General features: G+C 31.4%; 1 protein-coding gene across 1 annotated transcript; it reads left to right on the forward strand.

The window, feature by feature from the left end:
• Window positions 1-11,211: 11,211 nt before the first annotated feature.
• LOC141528909 (uncharacterized) lies at window positions 11,212-17,151 on the forward strand. The gene is made up of 2 exons (XM_074245192.1): window positions 11,212-12,094; window positions 16,982-17,151. The coding sequence occupies exons 1-2, from the start codon at window positions 11,212-11,214 to the stop codon at window positions 17,149-17,151; spliced, it is 1,053 nt and encodes a 350-aa protein (XP_074101293.1).
• Window positions 17,152-19,447: the final 2,296 nt, after the last annotated feature.

A 19,447-nucleotide genomic window follows, 5' to 3' on the forward strand; every position in this document is an offset into this window, starting at 1 on the left:
AACAAAGAAAACTGCGCAGTTACGCAACCTTGAACAGGCTCAGACCTGTATGATGACGTCATCTACTACGCAGTTAGGAATAAAGCAAAGAGAACTACGGAGTTACCGTCACCTTGAACAGGTTCAGACCTGTTTAGAAGTAGACAGAAATCTCGACAGATGGCGTATCTTCTCGCATGTACTCCTCATACGTACAGTTTGAATATATTAATCTTTTCAGAATATAAACAATGAAATGCACCTGTGATCTAAGCAACTATTATTGATGCTGAGAGCACAGGTGCATTTTTTAACAAAAATGCAGGAAATCAGAATCAAAATTTGAAATGGCGGAAATCAGACTCAAAATGGCGGAGTCAGATAGCAACCACCAGATGGTAAATTTCAGATAAAAGATTTCAGAGAGCAGACTCAAAATGGCGGATTTCAGACTCAGATAGCAGCCACCAGATGGCGGAAATCAGATAGCAGACTCAAAAAATTCTAGAACAGAATGAGTCATCTACTGCGCGGTTAGAAGTAATGCACGCTATCACCAGATGGCGTTGCGTGAAATCCTTCTCGCAAGTAGTTGACATAACTTCATTTTAAATATATAGAACATGGATATACCATACTACAAATGCGTAATCCTGAACTATTGATCTGTTATGGCTGAGCCGAAGGCAGGTTAATAGTTGAGGATGCTTTTTAACCTCAAAATGTTGAACTCAAATTCAAAATGGCGGATAGCAGCCACCAAATGGCGGATTCAAAATGGCGGATAGTAAGATTTAAAAAATGGTGGATAGTAAGATGGCGGCAGAATTCCCCACCAGCGCCACCTATAACCTCGATAAAAACCTCACCCATAACCTCAAAATGACATACATATCTACCGTCGACAACACATACTGTCGGTAAAACAGGTCACCCATATACACAGATGATACTTGTCACGAACCTACTGTCGGTAATGTACATCCCAGCTTAGCGTGGACATGAACCCACAACCTGTTTTACCGACTGAACATGCACCCCTGTTTAACTACTAAGATGAGTTTTATGAACGTGGACTTGGCGCAATTTTTAACAGTGAAACTGTTTTTGTTCGGATTTCATATCTTTTTGTTAAGTGTAATTTTTTGCTCGCCTCTTAATACATTCTTAATTTTAAAATTGAACTTTTCCCGCGCAAAATTAGAAATATGTAAATAAATTAATTAATGCAGGTAAAGCTATTATCATATAAAAGGTTATTTGTTCGTTAATTTTGAAAATCAAATCCTAACAAAAAAATTAAAATTCTGTTTCTCTCATAGTAGCTAGTAGCATTAAAAAACTTAACGTGACTGACCCGTGTAAACTCTTCGGTTTCAATCAATTAACTAGCTTATCAATGGGGATTTTAAATTTTTTATGTATATATAGTTAAAGTTTAACATTTTTTTGAATTAAAAAAGTTGTTAATCTAGATTTAATGCTCTACTACACATTAATTTAACAATAACAATAATTATTTTGGTAATGATAAACAATGATAATGATACTTTTAACATCAATTTATCATTACCGATATAATAAATTTCATTTTTATAATGATTATCATTGTTATTGTTACAATGACATTATTGTTAATAAAGGGGACAATGCATCATACGCATAATTGTTATACCTATGGCCTAAAAATTACAATTATTTGAAATCCGCTCCATTGAATAACAATGCCACCTACAGGCAACGACTACAAAGTCGTAGAATGTGTACACTATCCAATGAGAATTGCCTAAATCTTGAACTGCTGGCCTGAAGGAAGAAAGTAAAACTCAAACAATCTTTAGCCTGTTGTGTATTTAGTCTAGTTAATAAATGAAATTCAATAGAAAGAATAGGTTTGAAAACCATCCACATATGAAGTTGTTTGATAGTTTGTTCTAGAAATTTTGTATTTATAAAGTATTTTAACATTCTTAATTTCAAAATTAAATTTTTCCCGCGCAAATTTGAAAATTCATAAATGAATAAATTAATGCAGGCAAAGCTATTCTAATATGGTAGGTTGTTTATTCGTTAATTTTGATAATCAAATCCTAATAAAAAAATTGAAATTCTGTTTCTCTCATAGTAGCTAGTAGCATTAAAAAACTTAACGTGACTGATCCGCGTATAATCCGCGGTTAAAAGCAATTAACTATCTTATTAATAGGGATTTTACATTTTTATTTATATACAGTCAAAATTTTAACATTTTTTTGAATTAAAAAAGTTGTTGACTTGGATTTAATACTCTAATACACATTGATTTAATAATAACAATAATTCATTCAGTAATAATAATGATAATGATATTTTTAACCTCAATTTGGTATTACCGATACAATTCATTTCAGTCTCATAATTTTTATTATTAGTGTTATTGTTATTATGACATTGTTGTAAGTAAATGACACAATACACCATGCGCATAATTGTAAGACTTTTCACCTAAAGATTACAATTATTTGAAATCCACTTGATTGGATAACAATGCAACCTATCGGCAACGACCACAAAATCATAGAATGGTACACTATCCAATGGGAATAACCTCTGATTATGATTGTTCATGTACAAAAAACCTTTGTTCCAACTTCAAATTGTTTATTTCTTCTTTAATTAACATTTTTAATAAGCTGAATATTTGTATTCTAAATATTTGCACTGCGCATGCGTCAACTTTACGTTTAGACTTTCAGCGCGGAGTTTTGAAAATTATATTGACCAGCACAGTGATTAGAGTAAGTGTATTTTTCTTGTAATTTCAATTATAGAGGTCACAGGAGAAAAGGGCAACGTGTAGTTTTTAATAATTTTATAATAAGTTTTATTTTAATAAAGTATTGAAATTTTTTGTTAATTGTTATGGATTTTTTTTTTTTTTTTTTTTTTTTTAATAGTTCGTAGTATTCATGAAAATAGAATTGATGAAAATAAAAAAATGTACATGCATTGATTAACAATTCTCTCGATATTTTTAAAAATTTAGAATGAAATGAATATTTATTAGTTATTTATTTATTTACTTAATGACATTGATATTGGCTGACGTCTAACAATTTTTTTTTAATTATTTGAATTAATTAAATAGTAATTCCTAAAAAATTACACTCGTAAATTTTTTAATTTTTTACACATGAGATGTGCTTGTTACTATAATTTTCAAAAGACCGCGCTAAAAGTCTATATACGTAAAGTTGACGCATGTGCAGTGCAAATATTTACCCAAAGAAAAGAAAAATCTTTTAATAACCTCTCAAAGCGTCAGCAACGGCGGCGTGTTAATAAAAGCATCTCTGATATGATGAATCAAAGCTTTAATACTCTAAATAATGTTAATAAAAAAATGTCTGATTCCATTATTCAAGTTAATATGCCGTGTAAAAATATTAGAAACAATAGTGCAATTATTCATAATAGTAATTTCAATAATTGTAATTTGCAACCTGACTATAATTTTCAGCATACAGTAAACTCAATTATTGATAATAACATTGATAACGATAGCGATGATGATGATGATGATAATAATAATTTTGATGGCCATCCTAATGATAACTTAGCTAATAATTTTATTTATTCCAATTTTCATTCAACATTAGTACATTTACAGTTTCCGAATGTGATCATCCAAAATCAAGAAATTGACAAAGTCCAATCACTTACTTCTTTTATAAAAACTTGGCATGTGAAGCATAGAATCACTAGAGAGGCTTCCGATGATTCATTACATGGGTTACATTCAATTACCGGATATAATATTCCCGTGACTATTAGATCGATTATAAATACCCCTCGAAATAATAAAAATATAGTTGATCACGAGTCAGGTAAATTTATCTATTATGGTATTGAGAAAGCTCTATTAGATCGCTTCATTCACATAGATGGCTTAAAAATATCTTCAACTTTAGATTTATATATTAATGTAGATGGTTTACCAATTTCCAAAAGTTCCAAGACCCGGGAAAAAATGATCAGACCTGACCATGCCTGTTCATGTATGATCAGGCCTGAAATTAGACCTGATCATGCCTGTTCATGTATGACCAGGCCTGAAGTTATACATGATCATGCCTGATCAGTTCTGTTCATGCCTGCTCATATCTGGAGTACTAAATACGCTCAGGCCTGATCAGGCCTGTCCATGCCTGACCAGACCTATCCATGCCTGCTCATGTCTGTTCATGTCTAAAGTGTTAAATACGTTCAGGCCTGTCCATGCCTGATCAGACCTCTCCATGCCTGATCATGTCTGAAGTGTTAAATACGCTCAGGCCTGTTCATACCTGTTCATGTCTATTCATGTCTGACCATGCCTGTTTATGACTGTTCCTCTCTGACTATAGTCAGAGATAAGATAAAAATTTTTCTTTGACAAAAAAATTTTTGGTCATCAAAAAAGTGCAAAATTATTTTTAACATTACGTTTATTTAAATAATTTTGAAATAAAAAATTTATTACATTTTCTATGGGATGTTATGGTCTGCTCTGCTCCTGCCTAATATGAAAATCATTACTTATTATATTATTTAAATAAATGTGATATTATAATGAGATTCGGTTACATAAATAAATTAGGACTATCAAAATATATTATAAAACCAATTTTAACATTATATTTATCATAAACTTATTCGATACTCTATGTACTTCATAGAATTGTTACATCTAATATAGCAGCACAGAAGGCGGGAAATTCAAGGCAAACGGATAACACCAGAGTTAAACAGCATTGAGCATGGTTGGTAGTTGGATGGTTGACCGCTGGTGTTACATCCTTACAATAATATGTAATTATTTTTTTTTTTTATTTTATTTTATTATAGAGAATTGCGTATGACTCTATCAAGTACTACAACCATAAAATTAAGCAAAATAATTAATTAAAAATAGTAATGGGTTTTCAGACCTGACCATGTCTGATCAGGCCTGATCAGGTCAATTCATGCCTGATCAGGCATGGTCATTTTTCATGTCTGATCAGGGCTGAAGACTCATGCCTGTTCATGTCTGATCAGGTCTGATCATTTTTTCCCGGGGAGTGAATTCTGTCCTATTTTAGGTAAAGTTCTTCATATTCCTTGTTTTGATGAACCTTTTATTATAGCTATATATCATGGGATTGGCAAACCTTCTTCTCTAGATCAATACCTTCACGATTTTTGCAAAGATACAAACTATGAAATGAAAAGGGATTTAATTACAAAAACCGCAACTTCAAAATAAATATCAAAGGTTTTCTTGCTGATACTCCTGCTAAAAATTTCCTTCGTTCTTTTTGTAGTCACACCAGTCGTTGTGGTGAATGTATCCAAAAAGGAAAAACCATCCATCATTGTCGTGTTTTTTTAGAAATGAATTCACCTCTACGAACAGATGATAATTTTAGATATGATATCGTTGAAAAATATAAAAGTACAAAGTCACCATTACAAGATATTGGAATTAGTATGACAAAAGATTTTCCTTTAGATTATATGCATTTAGTATGTTTAGGCGTTCAAAAAAAACTGCTTTTAATATATGTCCAATTATTAAAAGGTTCAGATCAAAATGAAAATAAAGAATTTACCACGTTTAATAATTTTTTTATTAGCTTATCTTCGTACATTCCTTCCGAATTTGTACGTAAGCCGCGTTGTTTGAAAGAAGTTAATCGGTGGAAAGCTACTGAATTTCGTTTATTGTTATTGTATCTAGGTCCAGTTGTACTGCGTTCAATATTACCGGAACCATTGTTAATTCATTTTAATACATTAAGCTGTGCAATAAGAATTTTATGTGACCCTAAAGAATGTCGGAAAAACTATGATTATGCAAACGAATTATTAAATTACTTTGTTGAAAATATGTAAATTTTATACGGCGATGTATCATTAATTTATAACGCCCACAACCTTATCCATATTACAAAATATGTTTTAGATCATGGTCATCTTGATGAATTTAGTGTTTTTTGTTTTGAAAATGTTTTGCAAAAGTTAAAGAATATGATTAAAACCGGCAATTTGCCCTTACAGCAAGCCATGAATCGAATTATTGAAAAATCTAAAATTTTTACGGTTAAAGATGATCCTTTTTTTCAATTTAAATTATTAAAAAAAGTTACTAAAGAATCTGCCCTTCCGGAAGACTGCAATAACGAGTATCAATCAATCGAATTTGCCATTTTTAAATTAACTAACACGACTCCAAATAATTGTTGTTACTTACGAGATAATACGGTCGTTTTCATTACAGCTATTTGTCATTATAAAAATGATCCCGTAATTGTTGGACGCAAACTTATAAATCCTGTTGATTTGGAGAATTATCCTTGTGATTCTCGCAGTCTTGGCATTTATAAAGTCGAGGAAATTTCTAACTTAAAAATTTGGCCTATTACACAAATAACTCGCAAAGGATTTGCTGTCGTAAATTATGATTCTTGCTATGTTTCTCCTATTTTACACAGCGATTTGAAATTAACTCTATTTTTTACTGTATTTTTTACTGTTAAATTAATCAAACTGATTAAACGTATACGGAAATGGGAATGGTTCCTATAATGCTATAGGAATAATTCCTATACTATTATAGGAACTATTCCTCTATCATTATAGGAAATAATCCCATAATATTATGGGAACTATTCCTATAACACCATAGGAACTTTTCCTATACCATTATGGGAATGGTTCCCATAATGCTATAGGAATGATTCCTATCCTATTATAGGAATGATTCCTATACTATTATAGGAATCATTCCTATACTATTATAGGAATCATTCATATACTATTATAGGAATGGTTTCTATAATTTATGGGAATAGTTCTTATATCATTATGCGAACTATTACCATAATGGTATAGGAAAAATTCCTAGAATATTATAGGAAGAAACATTTCTTTTTAATTTCTCTCATTTTCTTATGCACACAAATTATTGAATGTCTATTATTATTATTAAAATTATTATTATTATTATTATTATTATTAACATTTTCGTAAATATAAGCTCATTCTAATTTTATACTCAACGAGACCTTTCATTTGAGTACCCACATAAATTTTTTTATATATCTTATATATATAATATTTATGAAATATATAAAATATATGAAAAATGCAAGTGAGTACTTAAATGAAAGGTCTCGATGAGTGTAACATCGGGATGAGTTAATATCTTTAAAAATGTCAATAGTTCACAAGATACAAGGTCATTTCTTAATTATTGAAATTTTTAAAGATATAAGCTCACCCTTGTGGAAATAATTCTCTGAAAAAACTCTTGAAAAGTCTTTATAACTCTGAATAAGACTTTTCGAAAGTCTTCATATCCCTAACTAAGTAAAGGAAAGACTTAATAAGTCTTCAAAACTCTGCAATACTCTTCAAAAGTCAAATTTTCCCTGCAATTTCGGCATTTCTCAAAGAGTTATTAAGACTTGATAAGACTTGTTCAGTTTTACAGGAAAAGAAGAATATATTTCTTTTCAAAAAAATTACTTATCAGAATTAAATAAAACTATAAAAAAGAATTAATGCATGTTTTAAAAAAATTTCTTTTAAATAATATTTTCATCGCGAAAATACTTTGATGGGCATCGAATCACTCATAGTTGAGCAAGTCAAAACATCAACAGCAAATGAAGTGCACTTGATGTTGGAAACAGATACTACTCAAAGAGTAAATCCAATCGGTATTTAATTTGGACTATCAAATATTAAAGTCAACTTTCTAGGTAGGAAAGAATTTTCTATCCATACGCTATCTGCTGGAATTAATTGATACCTAACATATGTTAGTTTACGAATTTACAGTTAGAATCTTTGAGTGTTCTTAGTTTCTAATAGGTGGCATGTGGTTAGAAAATTCACATGCATTTTCATATATTTATCATATATTCATATACATAATATATATAAATGTATGAAAAATTAATGTGGGTACTCAAAATAAAGGTGTCGATGAGTATAAAGTCATAATGGACTTATATTTACAAAAATGTTACAAATTAACGGATGATAATGTATTTTGTTAACTAATGATGTTTTTAACGATATAAGCTCATATTCCTATATATATATATATATATATATATATATATATATATATATATATATATATAATATATGAAAAATTGATGTGGGTACTCAAATGAAAGCTCTCGATGAGTGTAATGTCGAGATGAGCTTATATCTTTAAAAATATCATTAGTTGACCGGATACAATGTAATTTCTTAATTATTGACGTTTTTAAAGATATAAGCTCATCCCGATGTTTCACTCATCGAGACCTTTCATTTGAATACCCACTTGCATTTTTCATATATTTAATATGTTTCATAAATATTATATATATATATATATATATATATATATATATATATATATATATATATATATATATATATATATATATATATATATATATATATATATATATATATATATATATATATATAATTTTTTATTATTATTATTATTATTGAGTGAGGACGTTGTTTATGACGTTCCGTAAATTAGTTGCATAAAAAGTGTCAGTAGAAGCAAAAAATATATGTTATTAGTGTGACATATGATTCAAAATTATCTGAATCTTATGAGTATAAATTGCTTGGTTTTTCATTCATAGATTGTTTTAAATAAATTAATTTTAAAAGTTGAAATTGTTGGAAGAGGTTAGGTATCTGAGAAATTAAAGCTCAACTTACACAACTCAAGTTACTAGTATTAGAAGCCTGAGTTACCATCTAATTAAACGTAGCAAGTAGTGACATGTAGAGGAAAGTGTGAAGAACTAAATTTTAATTTTAAATTTAAATTTGAATTTATGTACAAAGAATGAATACTAAAGTTATTTGTAGTCGATGTAAATCGGAGACGAAAAGAATAGTAGAAACATGTCAAATATGTTTGAAAGATTTTCATCCATCATGTACAAAAGAACATAAGATCTTAAACAGCGATGGAAAATCAGTCATCTGTGAGGGAAATTGCGAATTGTTTAATAGAACAATAATTGACAACAAAACTTACAGGCGGAGTAGAAAGTGGGATGACCCTCATGATCAAGAGGAATTGGAGGAAGAGAAAACCATCACAAATAGAAATAAGAGCAACAATAATAATGATAATAATGCAAAAACAAAGACGAATGAAATGAAATGTGATGACTTGAGTAAAGTAATTGACGACTCTATGGAAAAGATCAATGACAAAATAGATAAAATGCATTTGGAAAATATTAAAGAACTAAAGCATCATGTGAAAACCTGTGTGAGCCAAGAACTTTTTACAATGGAAGAATCATTGAAGGAAGTAATTAAGAAGGAGATAGAAAATGTCAAAGAAGTTTTTATAAGAGAATTACAGAAAATCAGCAAAATAATACAAAGTTCATCGACTGAAATAAGCACAAAGGAAAATAACTATAGATACCAGGGTAACCAGAGCATGAGTACTAATATGGAACCAAAAGAATCGCTCGAACGTGTAGTAGTAATACCTACACAAAAACAAGAGAGCGAAATCACGATGTCACAATTAACAAATAGAGTTGATATTGTTGGACTTGGTATAGGAGTGAATAAGATGAAAACTGGAATAGATGGAAAGATTATATTAGTAGTAGAAGAAGAGAGGGAAAAAGCTATTCTGGCGAAGGAAATTCAGGAAAAACTTGGTGATAAATATAAAGTGAATGTAAGTAATAAAAAAAATCCTAAAGTTAAAATAGTTGGACTTGAAGATAGTATTGTAAATAGTAATGGAGAAATATTTATAAATAATTTGATAAAACAGAACCACATAATATTAAACAACTCGAACAAGGACGACGTTAAGTTACTAAAACTATTTAAAAACAACAAAGGAATTGGAACTGCAATACTCGAAGTAAAACCAGAGTTACATAAAAAAATTTTAATAAATACTCATATCAAAATTGGTTGGAAAAATTGCAAAGCATTCGACTACATCAATGCAGTTAGATGTTTTAAATGCTGGGGTTTCAATCATTTTGCAAACAAATGTACAAAAGGAACAACTTGCAGGATCTGTGCCGGTAACCACAAGGAAGCCGAGTGTCAAAGTTTAATTAAAAAATGTGTAAACTGTGTTGAGTGGGCTAAAAAACATAATTTAAAAGATTGGCAAGTAGATCATGTAGCCACAGACCGACATTGCGAATGTTATAGAAAAATTTTATTACACGAGCAAACAAAAATAACAGCAAACAAACAATAGCAAAAAAAGCATTCGACTCTAGTTATAGTAGTATTAAACATTTGTGGACTAATTTATCATAAAGATGAGTTAGAAAACTGGGTGTATGCTTCTCAACCAGACATTATATGCTTAACTGAAACGCACGTGACACCTACGATACCTGAAAATGAAATAATGATCAAAAACTACCAGAATGTGAGAACGGATTCTAATAGCAATAGAACAGGCGGTGTAATTACGTACATTAAAAATAATATTAAATTTAAAATGATCAACAGTAGCAATAGTGTGATAAATGGAGTATGGATGAATACTATTGAAATTTGTAAAAATAAAATAATGATATGTAATCTATACCGTTCACCTAGCAGTAACATAAGTATGTTTTGTAATAGTTTTGTTAAATTAATTGAAGATATACAAGATAGGAATAAATTAATCATAACCGGGGACTTTAATATAGATATAAATATAAATAGTTTTTACAGTAAGAGAATAGTTAATGAGTTGAAGTACTTAGGCTTTGATCAAAGAGTAGAGTCCTTTACACGATCAAATTTTAGATCCAGCACGATTATTGACTTGGTTTTCACAAACATGAACGTCAATACAAAAGTACTAGATAAACCTAAAATTACGGATCATAATATAGTACAAATAGATATAAATAATACTCATATAGAACATAATGCATCAAATACATATTTGACGAGAAATTTTAAAAATTTTGACAAAAATGCATTTTATTTGTCGTTAAAAAGTAAGTTTAATAAGTTAGATATTAAGTATGGCTGCGATGATGTGTGCGACATTGAAAAATATAATTTTATTGTAAACAATATCACATGTAATATACTAGATAGTTTAGATGAAGTAGCCCCTATTATACAAAAAATGTTAAATTAAACTGGAGAGTGAAACCATTGATAAATGATGTAATACGTACAAAAATAATTGAACGAGATGGAGCATTTAAAATGGCAAAATTGACAGGATTTTCAACTGATATAGATAAATACAGAAAATTGCGTAATGTAGTAGTCAATGAGATCAGGAATTATAAAAAGAAATATTACGAAGAGTGTATTGATAGAAACAAGTTTAAGCCAGATAAATTATGGAGTAGTTTAAAAGAATTAATTGGAGACAAAAAGAAATGTGAGTTGGAATCATTAAAAGAAATTCATTTTGAGGGGGAAGTTTATACAGATGCTAAGGTTTGTGCTGATAAAATTAATAATTACTTTATAAATAATGTCCAAAAAATAGTAGATGATATTGAAATGAAAAATGAAAATGAGTGGGATGAATTTTACAACAATAATGTAAGCTGGCAGAGTTTTAAAGAAATTACTATTGCGCAAGTAGATAAAATTATTAAAAATCTAGACTGCAAGAAAGGGTCAAAGATTGAAATCAATGCTTTTGTAATAAAAATGGTATGGGAAACGGAAAAAGACACCCTAATGTTTGTGATAAATAATTCTTTAAAGCTAGGGATTATGCCTGACATATTAAAAATATCTACAGTGATACCGATACAAAAAATAAAAAGTAGTTATAAAGCGGAAGACCTAAGGCCAATAAATACATTACCTATTATTGAACAAATTATAGAACAACTAGTAAAAGATCAACTTGAAGAATATGTAGATAAACAAAATATTTTAAATGAAGAACAGTCCGGTTTTAGGAGGTCTCACTCATGTGAAACTGCGATACAAAACTGTATCATTGATTGGCGGAGTTCATTAGATGGGGGTTTGTTAACTGGCTTACTTTTTGTGGACCTAACTAAAGCTTTTGAAACGATAGATAGGAGTAAGTTAATAGCTACATTAGAGTTAATGGGTATCAAAGGTACGGTGAAACAATGGTTTGTATCTTACTTGCTCAATAGAAAACAAAAGGTCAAATTCAGAAACGCAATATCAAAAAAACTAAATATAGATCACGGTGTTCCACAGGGTTCGAAACTAGGACCACTGCTGTTTATATTATATACACTAGTCACAAAAATTAAGGGATATAAAAAAAATTCCAAATTTTTTGGTGATTTTCAGCGAGCTGTAACTCCGAGGAAAATGATCGCACAGAAAAAAAAAAAAAAAGCAAATTGTAGCTCCAAGTGTCTAGTTTTTAGATATGACCATGAAAATTTTTTGTCATCGTCAGGTCTGGAGAAATCCTAAGAAAACTACTGAAAAAAAATTTTTCGAAATTTTTTTTCGTCTTAAAAAAGGTCTACGGGCTTCAAAAAAATTTTTTCGATTGTTTCGTTTAAAAGCTCTTTTAGTAAATTTAATACCCTTTAATTTGACGTAATCAAAAAGCCTGTACGATAATTTGCCGCGGAGTTATCGTCAATCAAAGCAAAAAGTTTTTTTGACTTTGGAAATCAATAACTCTGGAAATAATGACCGTATAGGAAATCGAAGGAGGGTTTTGAAAACTACACAATATTCTCTATAAGAAAACGTAAACCGCTTTTGAAGAAAAAATTTTTTTGAATTGAAAACTCGGACTGAAAAAAGACAAAAATTCGCATAATTAAGGATATTTGGATAACTTGGTATAACTTTGGATAAAATGGATGAACGAAGGATATCGTTGGTAATTTTTAACTTCAAAGTGTCCCCTAAAATCCCTAAGAAATTCAAAGCGCTGCGATTTTTTGTTCATAGTGCCCAGAAGCTTCAAATTCTGTGTTTTCGCAAAAATCACCATTATGAGCAATTTTGTGATTTTTATTCATTTTTCCATTGAAAAAAATTTTTTTCAAAATTCTTTATTTTTCGATCAAAGAGATTGATTTTTCAAGAAATTTGAAAAAAAAATTTCAATTTTTTTGAAAATTTTTTCGAAATTTTCTCAATTTTTTTCGACTGTTGTTTTACCGCCGGCATTAGCGTTACCCAAAGCGTACCACGTGGAGGTTGCTCGGTCGGATTTACGCTTCTCACACACGTGTGTGTGTGTGTGTGTGTGTGTGTGTGTGTGTGTGTGTGTGTGTGTGTGTGTGTGTGTGTGTGTGTGTGTGTGTGTGTGTGTGTGTGTGTGTGTGTGTGTGTGTGTGTGTGTGTGTGTCTTTGTCTGCGTGTTTGTCTGTTTGCAGCTGCCGAATGACCTCTGTACGCACGGCAGTAACTGCTCAGTACCGTGTATTGCCACCTCTGTTCCGAATCACAGCTCGTAAACGCTCTTGCATGTTGATGCATCGTCGAATATCACGTTGCGAAATTCCTTGCCAACAACGTAACAACGCTTGAGTCAACTGATGAAGATTGTGCAGTTGCGGATAGTCTCGCCGCAATCGACGCCCAAGCATGTCCCAAACATGCTCAATTGGGTTCAAATCAGGACTCATCGCTGGATGATTAAGCGTTGTTACGTTGTTGGCGCGGAGAAAAGTTCGCGTACGAACTGCAGTGTGAGGACGAGCATTATCCTGCATCAAAATGAACCGTCTTGCCCCCATGCGTGTGCGCATAGGCAGGACGTGTGGCTCCAGAATTTCGTCGACGTACCTATCAACGTCCCACGAACGATGACCAACGGGGTTCTGGTATTGAAGGACACGCTCGGTAGTGATTCGTAGTCTACCTTGACCCGGACGACGATCGTAACTTTGAGTCGCGTTAAATCGGGCATAGGCCCGACTGATAACGGACTGGCTCACTCCCATAGAAGCTGCTACTTCCACCTGACTGTAGCCCTCTTGAAGGAGGGTAACAATGCGAGCCACATCTGTGGCAGCTAAATGTCGACGAGGCATATCAAAAGGTGCTTATCAAAGAAAAGCTTACATAAAATTCACGTAAGGAATTTAGGCTAAAAAGAAAACGTAAAATTCAAGTTTTGTGTGAGGAAAAGCCGAACTCCGCGGGGGGTATATCAATTTGTTTTTATTGAATTTTTAAAATGAGATTTAAAACTAAGGCAGTTGTAGCGGACAGAAAAAATTGAGTTAATTTTTTTGACAATAGTGAAGCATTCTGAAGACGATAAAAAAAAAAATTAAAAAAATTTTTGATAAAAAAATTTCGAAAAAATTTTCGAAAAAAATTGAAAATTTTTTTTTTTTTTTTTCAAATTTCTTGAAAAATCAATCTCTTTGATCGAAAAATAAAGAATTTTGAAAAAAATTTTTTTCAATGGAAAAATGAATAAAAATCACAAAATTGCTCATAATGGTGATTTTTGCGAAAACACAGAATTTGAAGCTTCTGGGCACTATGAACAAAAAATCGCAGCGCTTTGAATTTCTTAGGGATTTTAGGGGACACTTTGAAGTTAAAAATTACCAACGATATCCTTCGTTCATCCATTTTATCCAAAGTTATACCAAGTTATCCAAATATCCTTAATTATGCGAATTTTTGTCTTTTTTCAGTCCGAGTTTTCAATTCAAAAAAATTTTTTCTTCAAAAGCGGTTTACGTTTTCTTATAGAGAATATTGTGTAGTTTTCAAAACCCTCCTTCGATTTCCTATACGGTCATTATTTCCAGAGTTATTGATTTCCAAAGTCAAAAAAACTTTTTGCTTTGATTGACGATAACTCCGCGGCAAATTATCGTACAGGCTTTTTGATTACGTCAAATTAAAGGGTATTAAATTTACTAAAAGAGCTTTTAAACGAAACAATCGAAAAAATTTTTTTGAAGCCCGTAGACCTTTTTTAAGACGAAAAAAAATTTCGAAAAATTTTTTTTCAGTAGTTTTCTTAGGATTTCTCCAGACCTGACGATGACAAAAATTTTCATGGTCATATCTAAAAACTAGACACTTGGAGCTACAATTTGCTTTTTTTTTTTTTTTTTTTCTGTGCGATCATTTTCCTCGGAGTTACAGCTCGCTGAAAATCACCAAAAAATTTGGAATTTTTTTATATCCCTTAATTTTTGTGACTAGTGTATATATATATATATATATATATATATATATATATATATATATATATATATATATATATATATATATATATATATATACCGGCTTATGTAGATAAGCGAGTCAGTCTTCGATGTGACATGTCTGACAGCAGACGTGGTAAAGGTTTGTTCAACAACATAATCAATAAGCTCCCACTTGAACCTCACATATCAGGGTATCAGTACTGAGGTCCAGGTACAAAGTTAGCCAAAAGGTCAGCTCGAGGTGATCAAGGTATAAATCCTTTGGACGCTGTGTGTAAGGAACACGATATAGCTTTCTCTAAAAATCGTGAAAATTTGGAAGCCCGTCACAAGGCTGATAAAATCCTTGCTGAGAAAGCGTTGCAACGATTTCAAGCAAGAGACGCTGCTATTGGTGAAAAATCTGCTGCTTGGAGTGTGAATAAAATCATGAAGTTGAAAAGACGTTTCGGTATGGGTCTTAAAAAAGAAAAACCTATTACTAAGCGTGAGAATGAAGAGAAAAATGACCAAGCCTAAGACAACAAAGCTCAAGACTACTGTAAAATGCTGAAAAGGCGGAAAACTAAAGGATCAGGTTTAGCCGGTTTCTCAATTAAAAAATACTAAAATATAATTTACAAAATAAACTAGAACTTTATTTACATTGAATATACTTAATGTTTAATTGTTAAGTTAGCGGATTACTCAAATAAAGGCGGATAAAGAAAGCAAAGCGTGTGAACTAAAGCGAAGCCGGTTGACACGTGGTGCTCACAAATTCGGCACTGGAAAAAGCAGTTTAATTCTGCACGAATAACACTGAAAATTACCTGAAACAGAAATAGATGAATAAAGCAATTAATTAAGCAACTTAAATTATTTAATTAGCTCAAATAAGCGGACTTTATAAATAGCGAACCGATTATGAAAAATGGCGAAGCGACTACTTGAAAGCGTGGTTAAAGATTCATAATGATAATGCGTCTTCTTTCTCGTCAGCTTCGGGATGAAGGCTGACTGCGTATGTCAGCGGAGCAAGCGGCCAATCAGAAAATTCGGTCTATTGATGTCGACATCGATAGCCAATGTAATAAATCGATGCATCTGGCGTGATCGTGACGTCAGAGTGACTCGGTTTGCGTGAGAAATGATTTACCAAAATCTGGACCTAAGACAAATGAAACAGCAATAATAAATTTGGATGATAAACTTGGACCTGAAACTCACTGGGTTGCATACAAGAAAAATCATGATCAAGTAATTTACTTTGACAGTTTTGGTAATCTACAACCCCCACAAGACTTGATGAAATATCTCGATGTAGGTAGCGTAAAGTACAATCATAAAAAATATGAAGACTTTCATACAATCATATGTGGACATTTTGTATTAAATTCCTGAATGGACAACTATAAATTGAAGTGAATCGGAACTACAAGCATCAGTCATGGCAGTGTCACGGGGCTCCTTCATTACCCGTTGAAGGTCCTCATCCTAGCCGCGGTTAGTTATCGACGGATCATAGAGCGCTGTGGTCTAGGATGCTCGCGCAGTAGAAATAAAATTTACATAGGTTCCGGGGCCTAGAAAATAAGTGTTCCGCGGGTGGGGATAATCCCACACGAGGGACGAGTGAAGTTGCCGAACGGAAAAACGACATTGTGAAGCCGGAGCCCGAGCAACCAACACGAAATTTTGGAAATACCAGGTAAATATTAATATTCCTCTGAGATTCCTGTGGAACCTTCAGAGCGATTATTTTAACTTATAAAATTGATAATTACTGCTAGGCATTTAGCCGGCCTAATTATCCAATGAAAACAATTCTAACTATCCTGAATTTCCAGATAAAATATTGCTAAATATCCCGAGCTGCGACGCAGTGAACCCGAGTACCGAGAACACCGTGATTTTGGCTGACAAGGTTACCTCTATTAGAAGTCAACGAGAACAACAAAGAGAGCCGAACTCAAGAGAAGAAATCGTCAAAAGTTCTCAGGTACAAAATAAAGTTTAACCTCGGGAAATTATTGCGTCGTCCCCGGAAACTCTAGGCACAGGCCAGGTTCCGTCTTCCAATCACCCTACTTGATTAATTAATTAATTATTCGAATTTAATTAAAATATCTAAATTATAAATCGAGGTTAAAATTAATTAAAATAAAATTTAAACAAATAGAAAATTCAATAAGTTGAAAAAATCCAAATTTAAAAATAAAAGAAATAAAATTATTATAAAATTGGTCAAATAAATTTAGATTAAAATTTACAAATCAGGAATTTTGAGATCGACAATTTTAAGTCAAACTGCGTCATTTATATAAACGATATTCTGTCGATTAAATTTATTACAAATTAGAAATTAAAATAAAACTAAAGGAAATTAAAATTAGAAATTTCTCCGAGTTAGATCAAAATTGACCAATAAAATCAACAAGTAAAAATGAATTAAAATTTAAATTAAAATTAATAATTGAAATTTACTTTTGAGAAATTATTAAAAATTATAAAATAAAATTATCATAGACACAAATTCCTTAAATTAGAATATTAAAATTGTTAAGTGGTGAATTAATTTATAAAACAAAATTACAAGAGAAAATTTATCAACAAAAGAAAATTTGTTCAATGAAATTCGATAAATAAATTTGTCAAATTCCAGTACGATGATTTCAAAAAATAATCAACATAAAAATTAGCCTTGGGAAAATTCTACCAAGTTAAAAACTAAGTCTGAAATCTTGACTGGAATTCAAATAGACATAAGCCGATTATTCAGGCAGTTTAAATTCGAGTAAATTTTAATTAATCTAACATCTTGGTTGAATAAACGCTACTGTGATATCATTAATTAAGCAACCAAAATTTAAATAAAATTATTTATCGAAGTCAAGTCAGGGACCGGGAATTTGATTCCCAGGAAGAAATATTGTAAAAAGTATTATGGATTTTAAAATGATTGTAAATTAGAGTCAAGTGTGTATTAGATAAATTATTTTTATTGAGAATTGTGTGTGTGTGTGTGTGTGTGTGGAAAAATAATTTACAGTATATACTCCTCGTTCACGGGCTGTCGAGGAGGTTAGTATTAGCAGGTTGTCGACTAGTGTCATGGTATCCTCCTCTGTCCTAGTCGACTTCAGGTTCCTTAGTCCCGTAGTGAGGGTCCGGGCGACAACGAAAGGGCTAAGGACGGTATGAACCTTGGGCAGGGGTCCGGGCGACCACCCAGGGTCATATCTAGAGTCATAGAGCGTGAGGGTCCTGTGGACAGCGCGATTTAAGTAGAAACTGCGATATAGACGCTCCATATGAGGGTATCGTTAGGAATAGGTAATTTGATAGAAACTACGATATTGACGCTCCATATGAGGGTATCGTTAGGAATAAGAAACCTTTACATGTATGAGAGTGTGTGTGAGTATTAAAATAAGAATTAATTGTTGTCAGATTGTCAAAATAAATCTATAATTAATGCAAAGTTTAATTGTTCTTATTTGTGTCAAATTTTTATAATTTCTCCCGACCCTGTGATATCTCTCTTGCTTGGACCAGTTCTGGAAACCGTGATAAAAATTCCAGTGGCGCCCTTAATTATCAAATTTAAATAAAGGGGTGACCAAGGGACGGTACCAACCCGTTACAAACCGATTAATAACATCTTCCTTAGTTGGTCGCCAAGTTGACTTGTCTCGAGAAATAAGAACAGAAGGACACGGCAAAAGTAAGGGTAGCCATCGAAATATTATTCCACTCTGGATATCTATAATGAAAAAAGTAAATATTAATATCGGATATAAAGATAAAATAGTCATAAGTCAAAATAAATACCTTCACTTTTATCAATATTCTCTTTAAACAGATTTAATTGGGTTTTAATTTCCGCATTTTTCTTTTTTTTCTTATCACAATAAGTATATAACTTTTTCTCTAAGTTTTTATAATTATCAATCAAACGTGTTGCTTGATTGGGATATTGATTATTAAAATCAATGTCAATTAGTTTTAAGCCATCGTGTTTATTCCTGAGAGCTACGAAAGTCTTTAAGTAATCACTACTGGTAATTTTATTATCACTTATAAGGTCTTGAATGCGTTTGCTCGAAGTTTTTTCCCAGTAATTTTCGATTGTATCCCATGGATCTATACGAGTTTTAAAATAATTTAGTTGATCTTCATAATCTTGAGGTACATAATCTAAAAAAAAATTGAGAAAAATTTTTATATTAGACTGTAAGTAAATGAACTAGTAAGAAGTATGATAATTAACTAATAGTAACCAATTTCAAAAATGTCCAGACATCGTCCTAAAC

Source organism: Cotesia typhae, unplaced genomic scaffold (genome assembly GCF_013202065.1).
Source record: "Cotesia typhae breed Kobodo isofemale line unplaced genomic scaffold, CoteBio_Ctyphae contig_44, whole genome shotgun sequence".
Taxonomy (NCBI): domain Eukaryota; kingdom Metazoa; phylum Arthropoda; class Insecta; order Hymenoptera; family Braconidae; genus Cotesia; species Cotesia typhae.

Bases quoted from the DNA above. Each gene is read 5' to 3' on its own strand.
- LOC141528909 (XM_074245192.1), top strand. From the start codon at position 11,212: ATGGCAAAATTGACAGGATTTTCAACTGATATAGATAAATACAGAAAA. The intron at 12,095-16,981 runs GTACGGTGAAAC...CTGAATTTCCAG, and splicing joins AGAGTTAATGGGTATCAAAG to ATAAAATATTGCTAAATATC.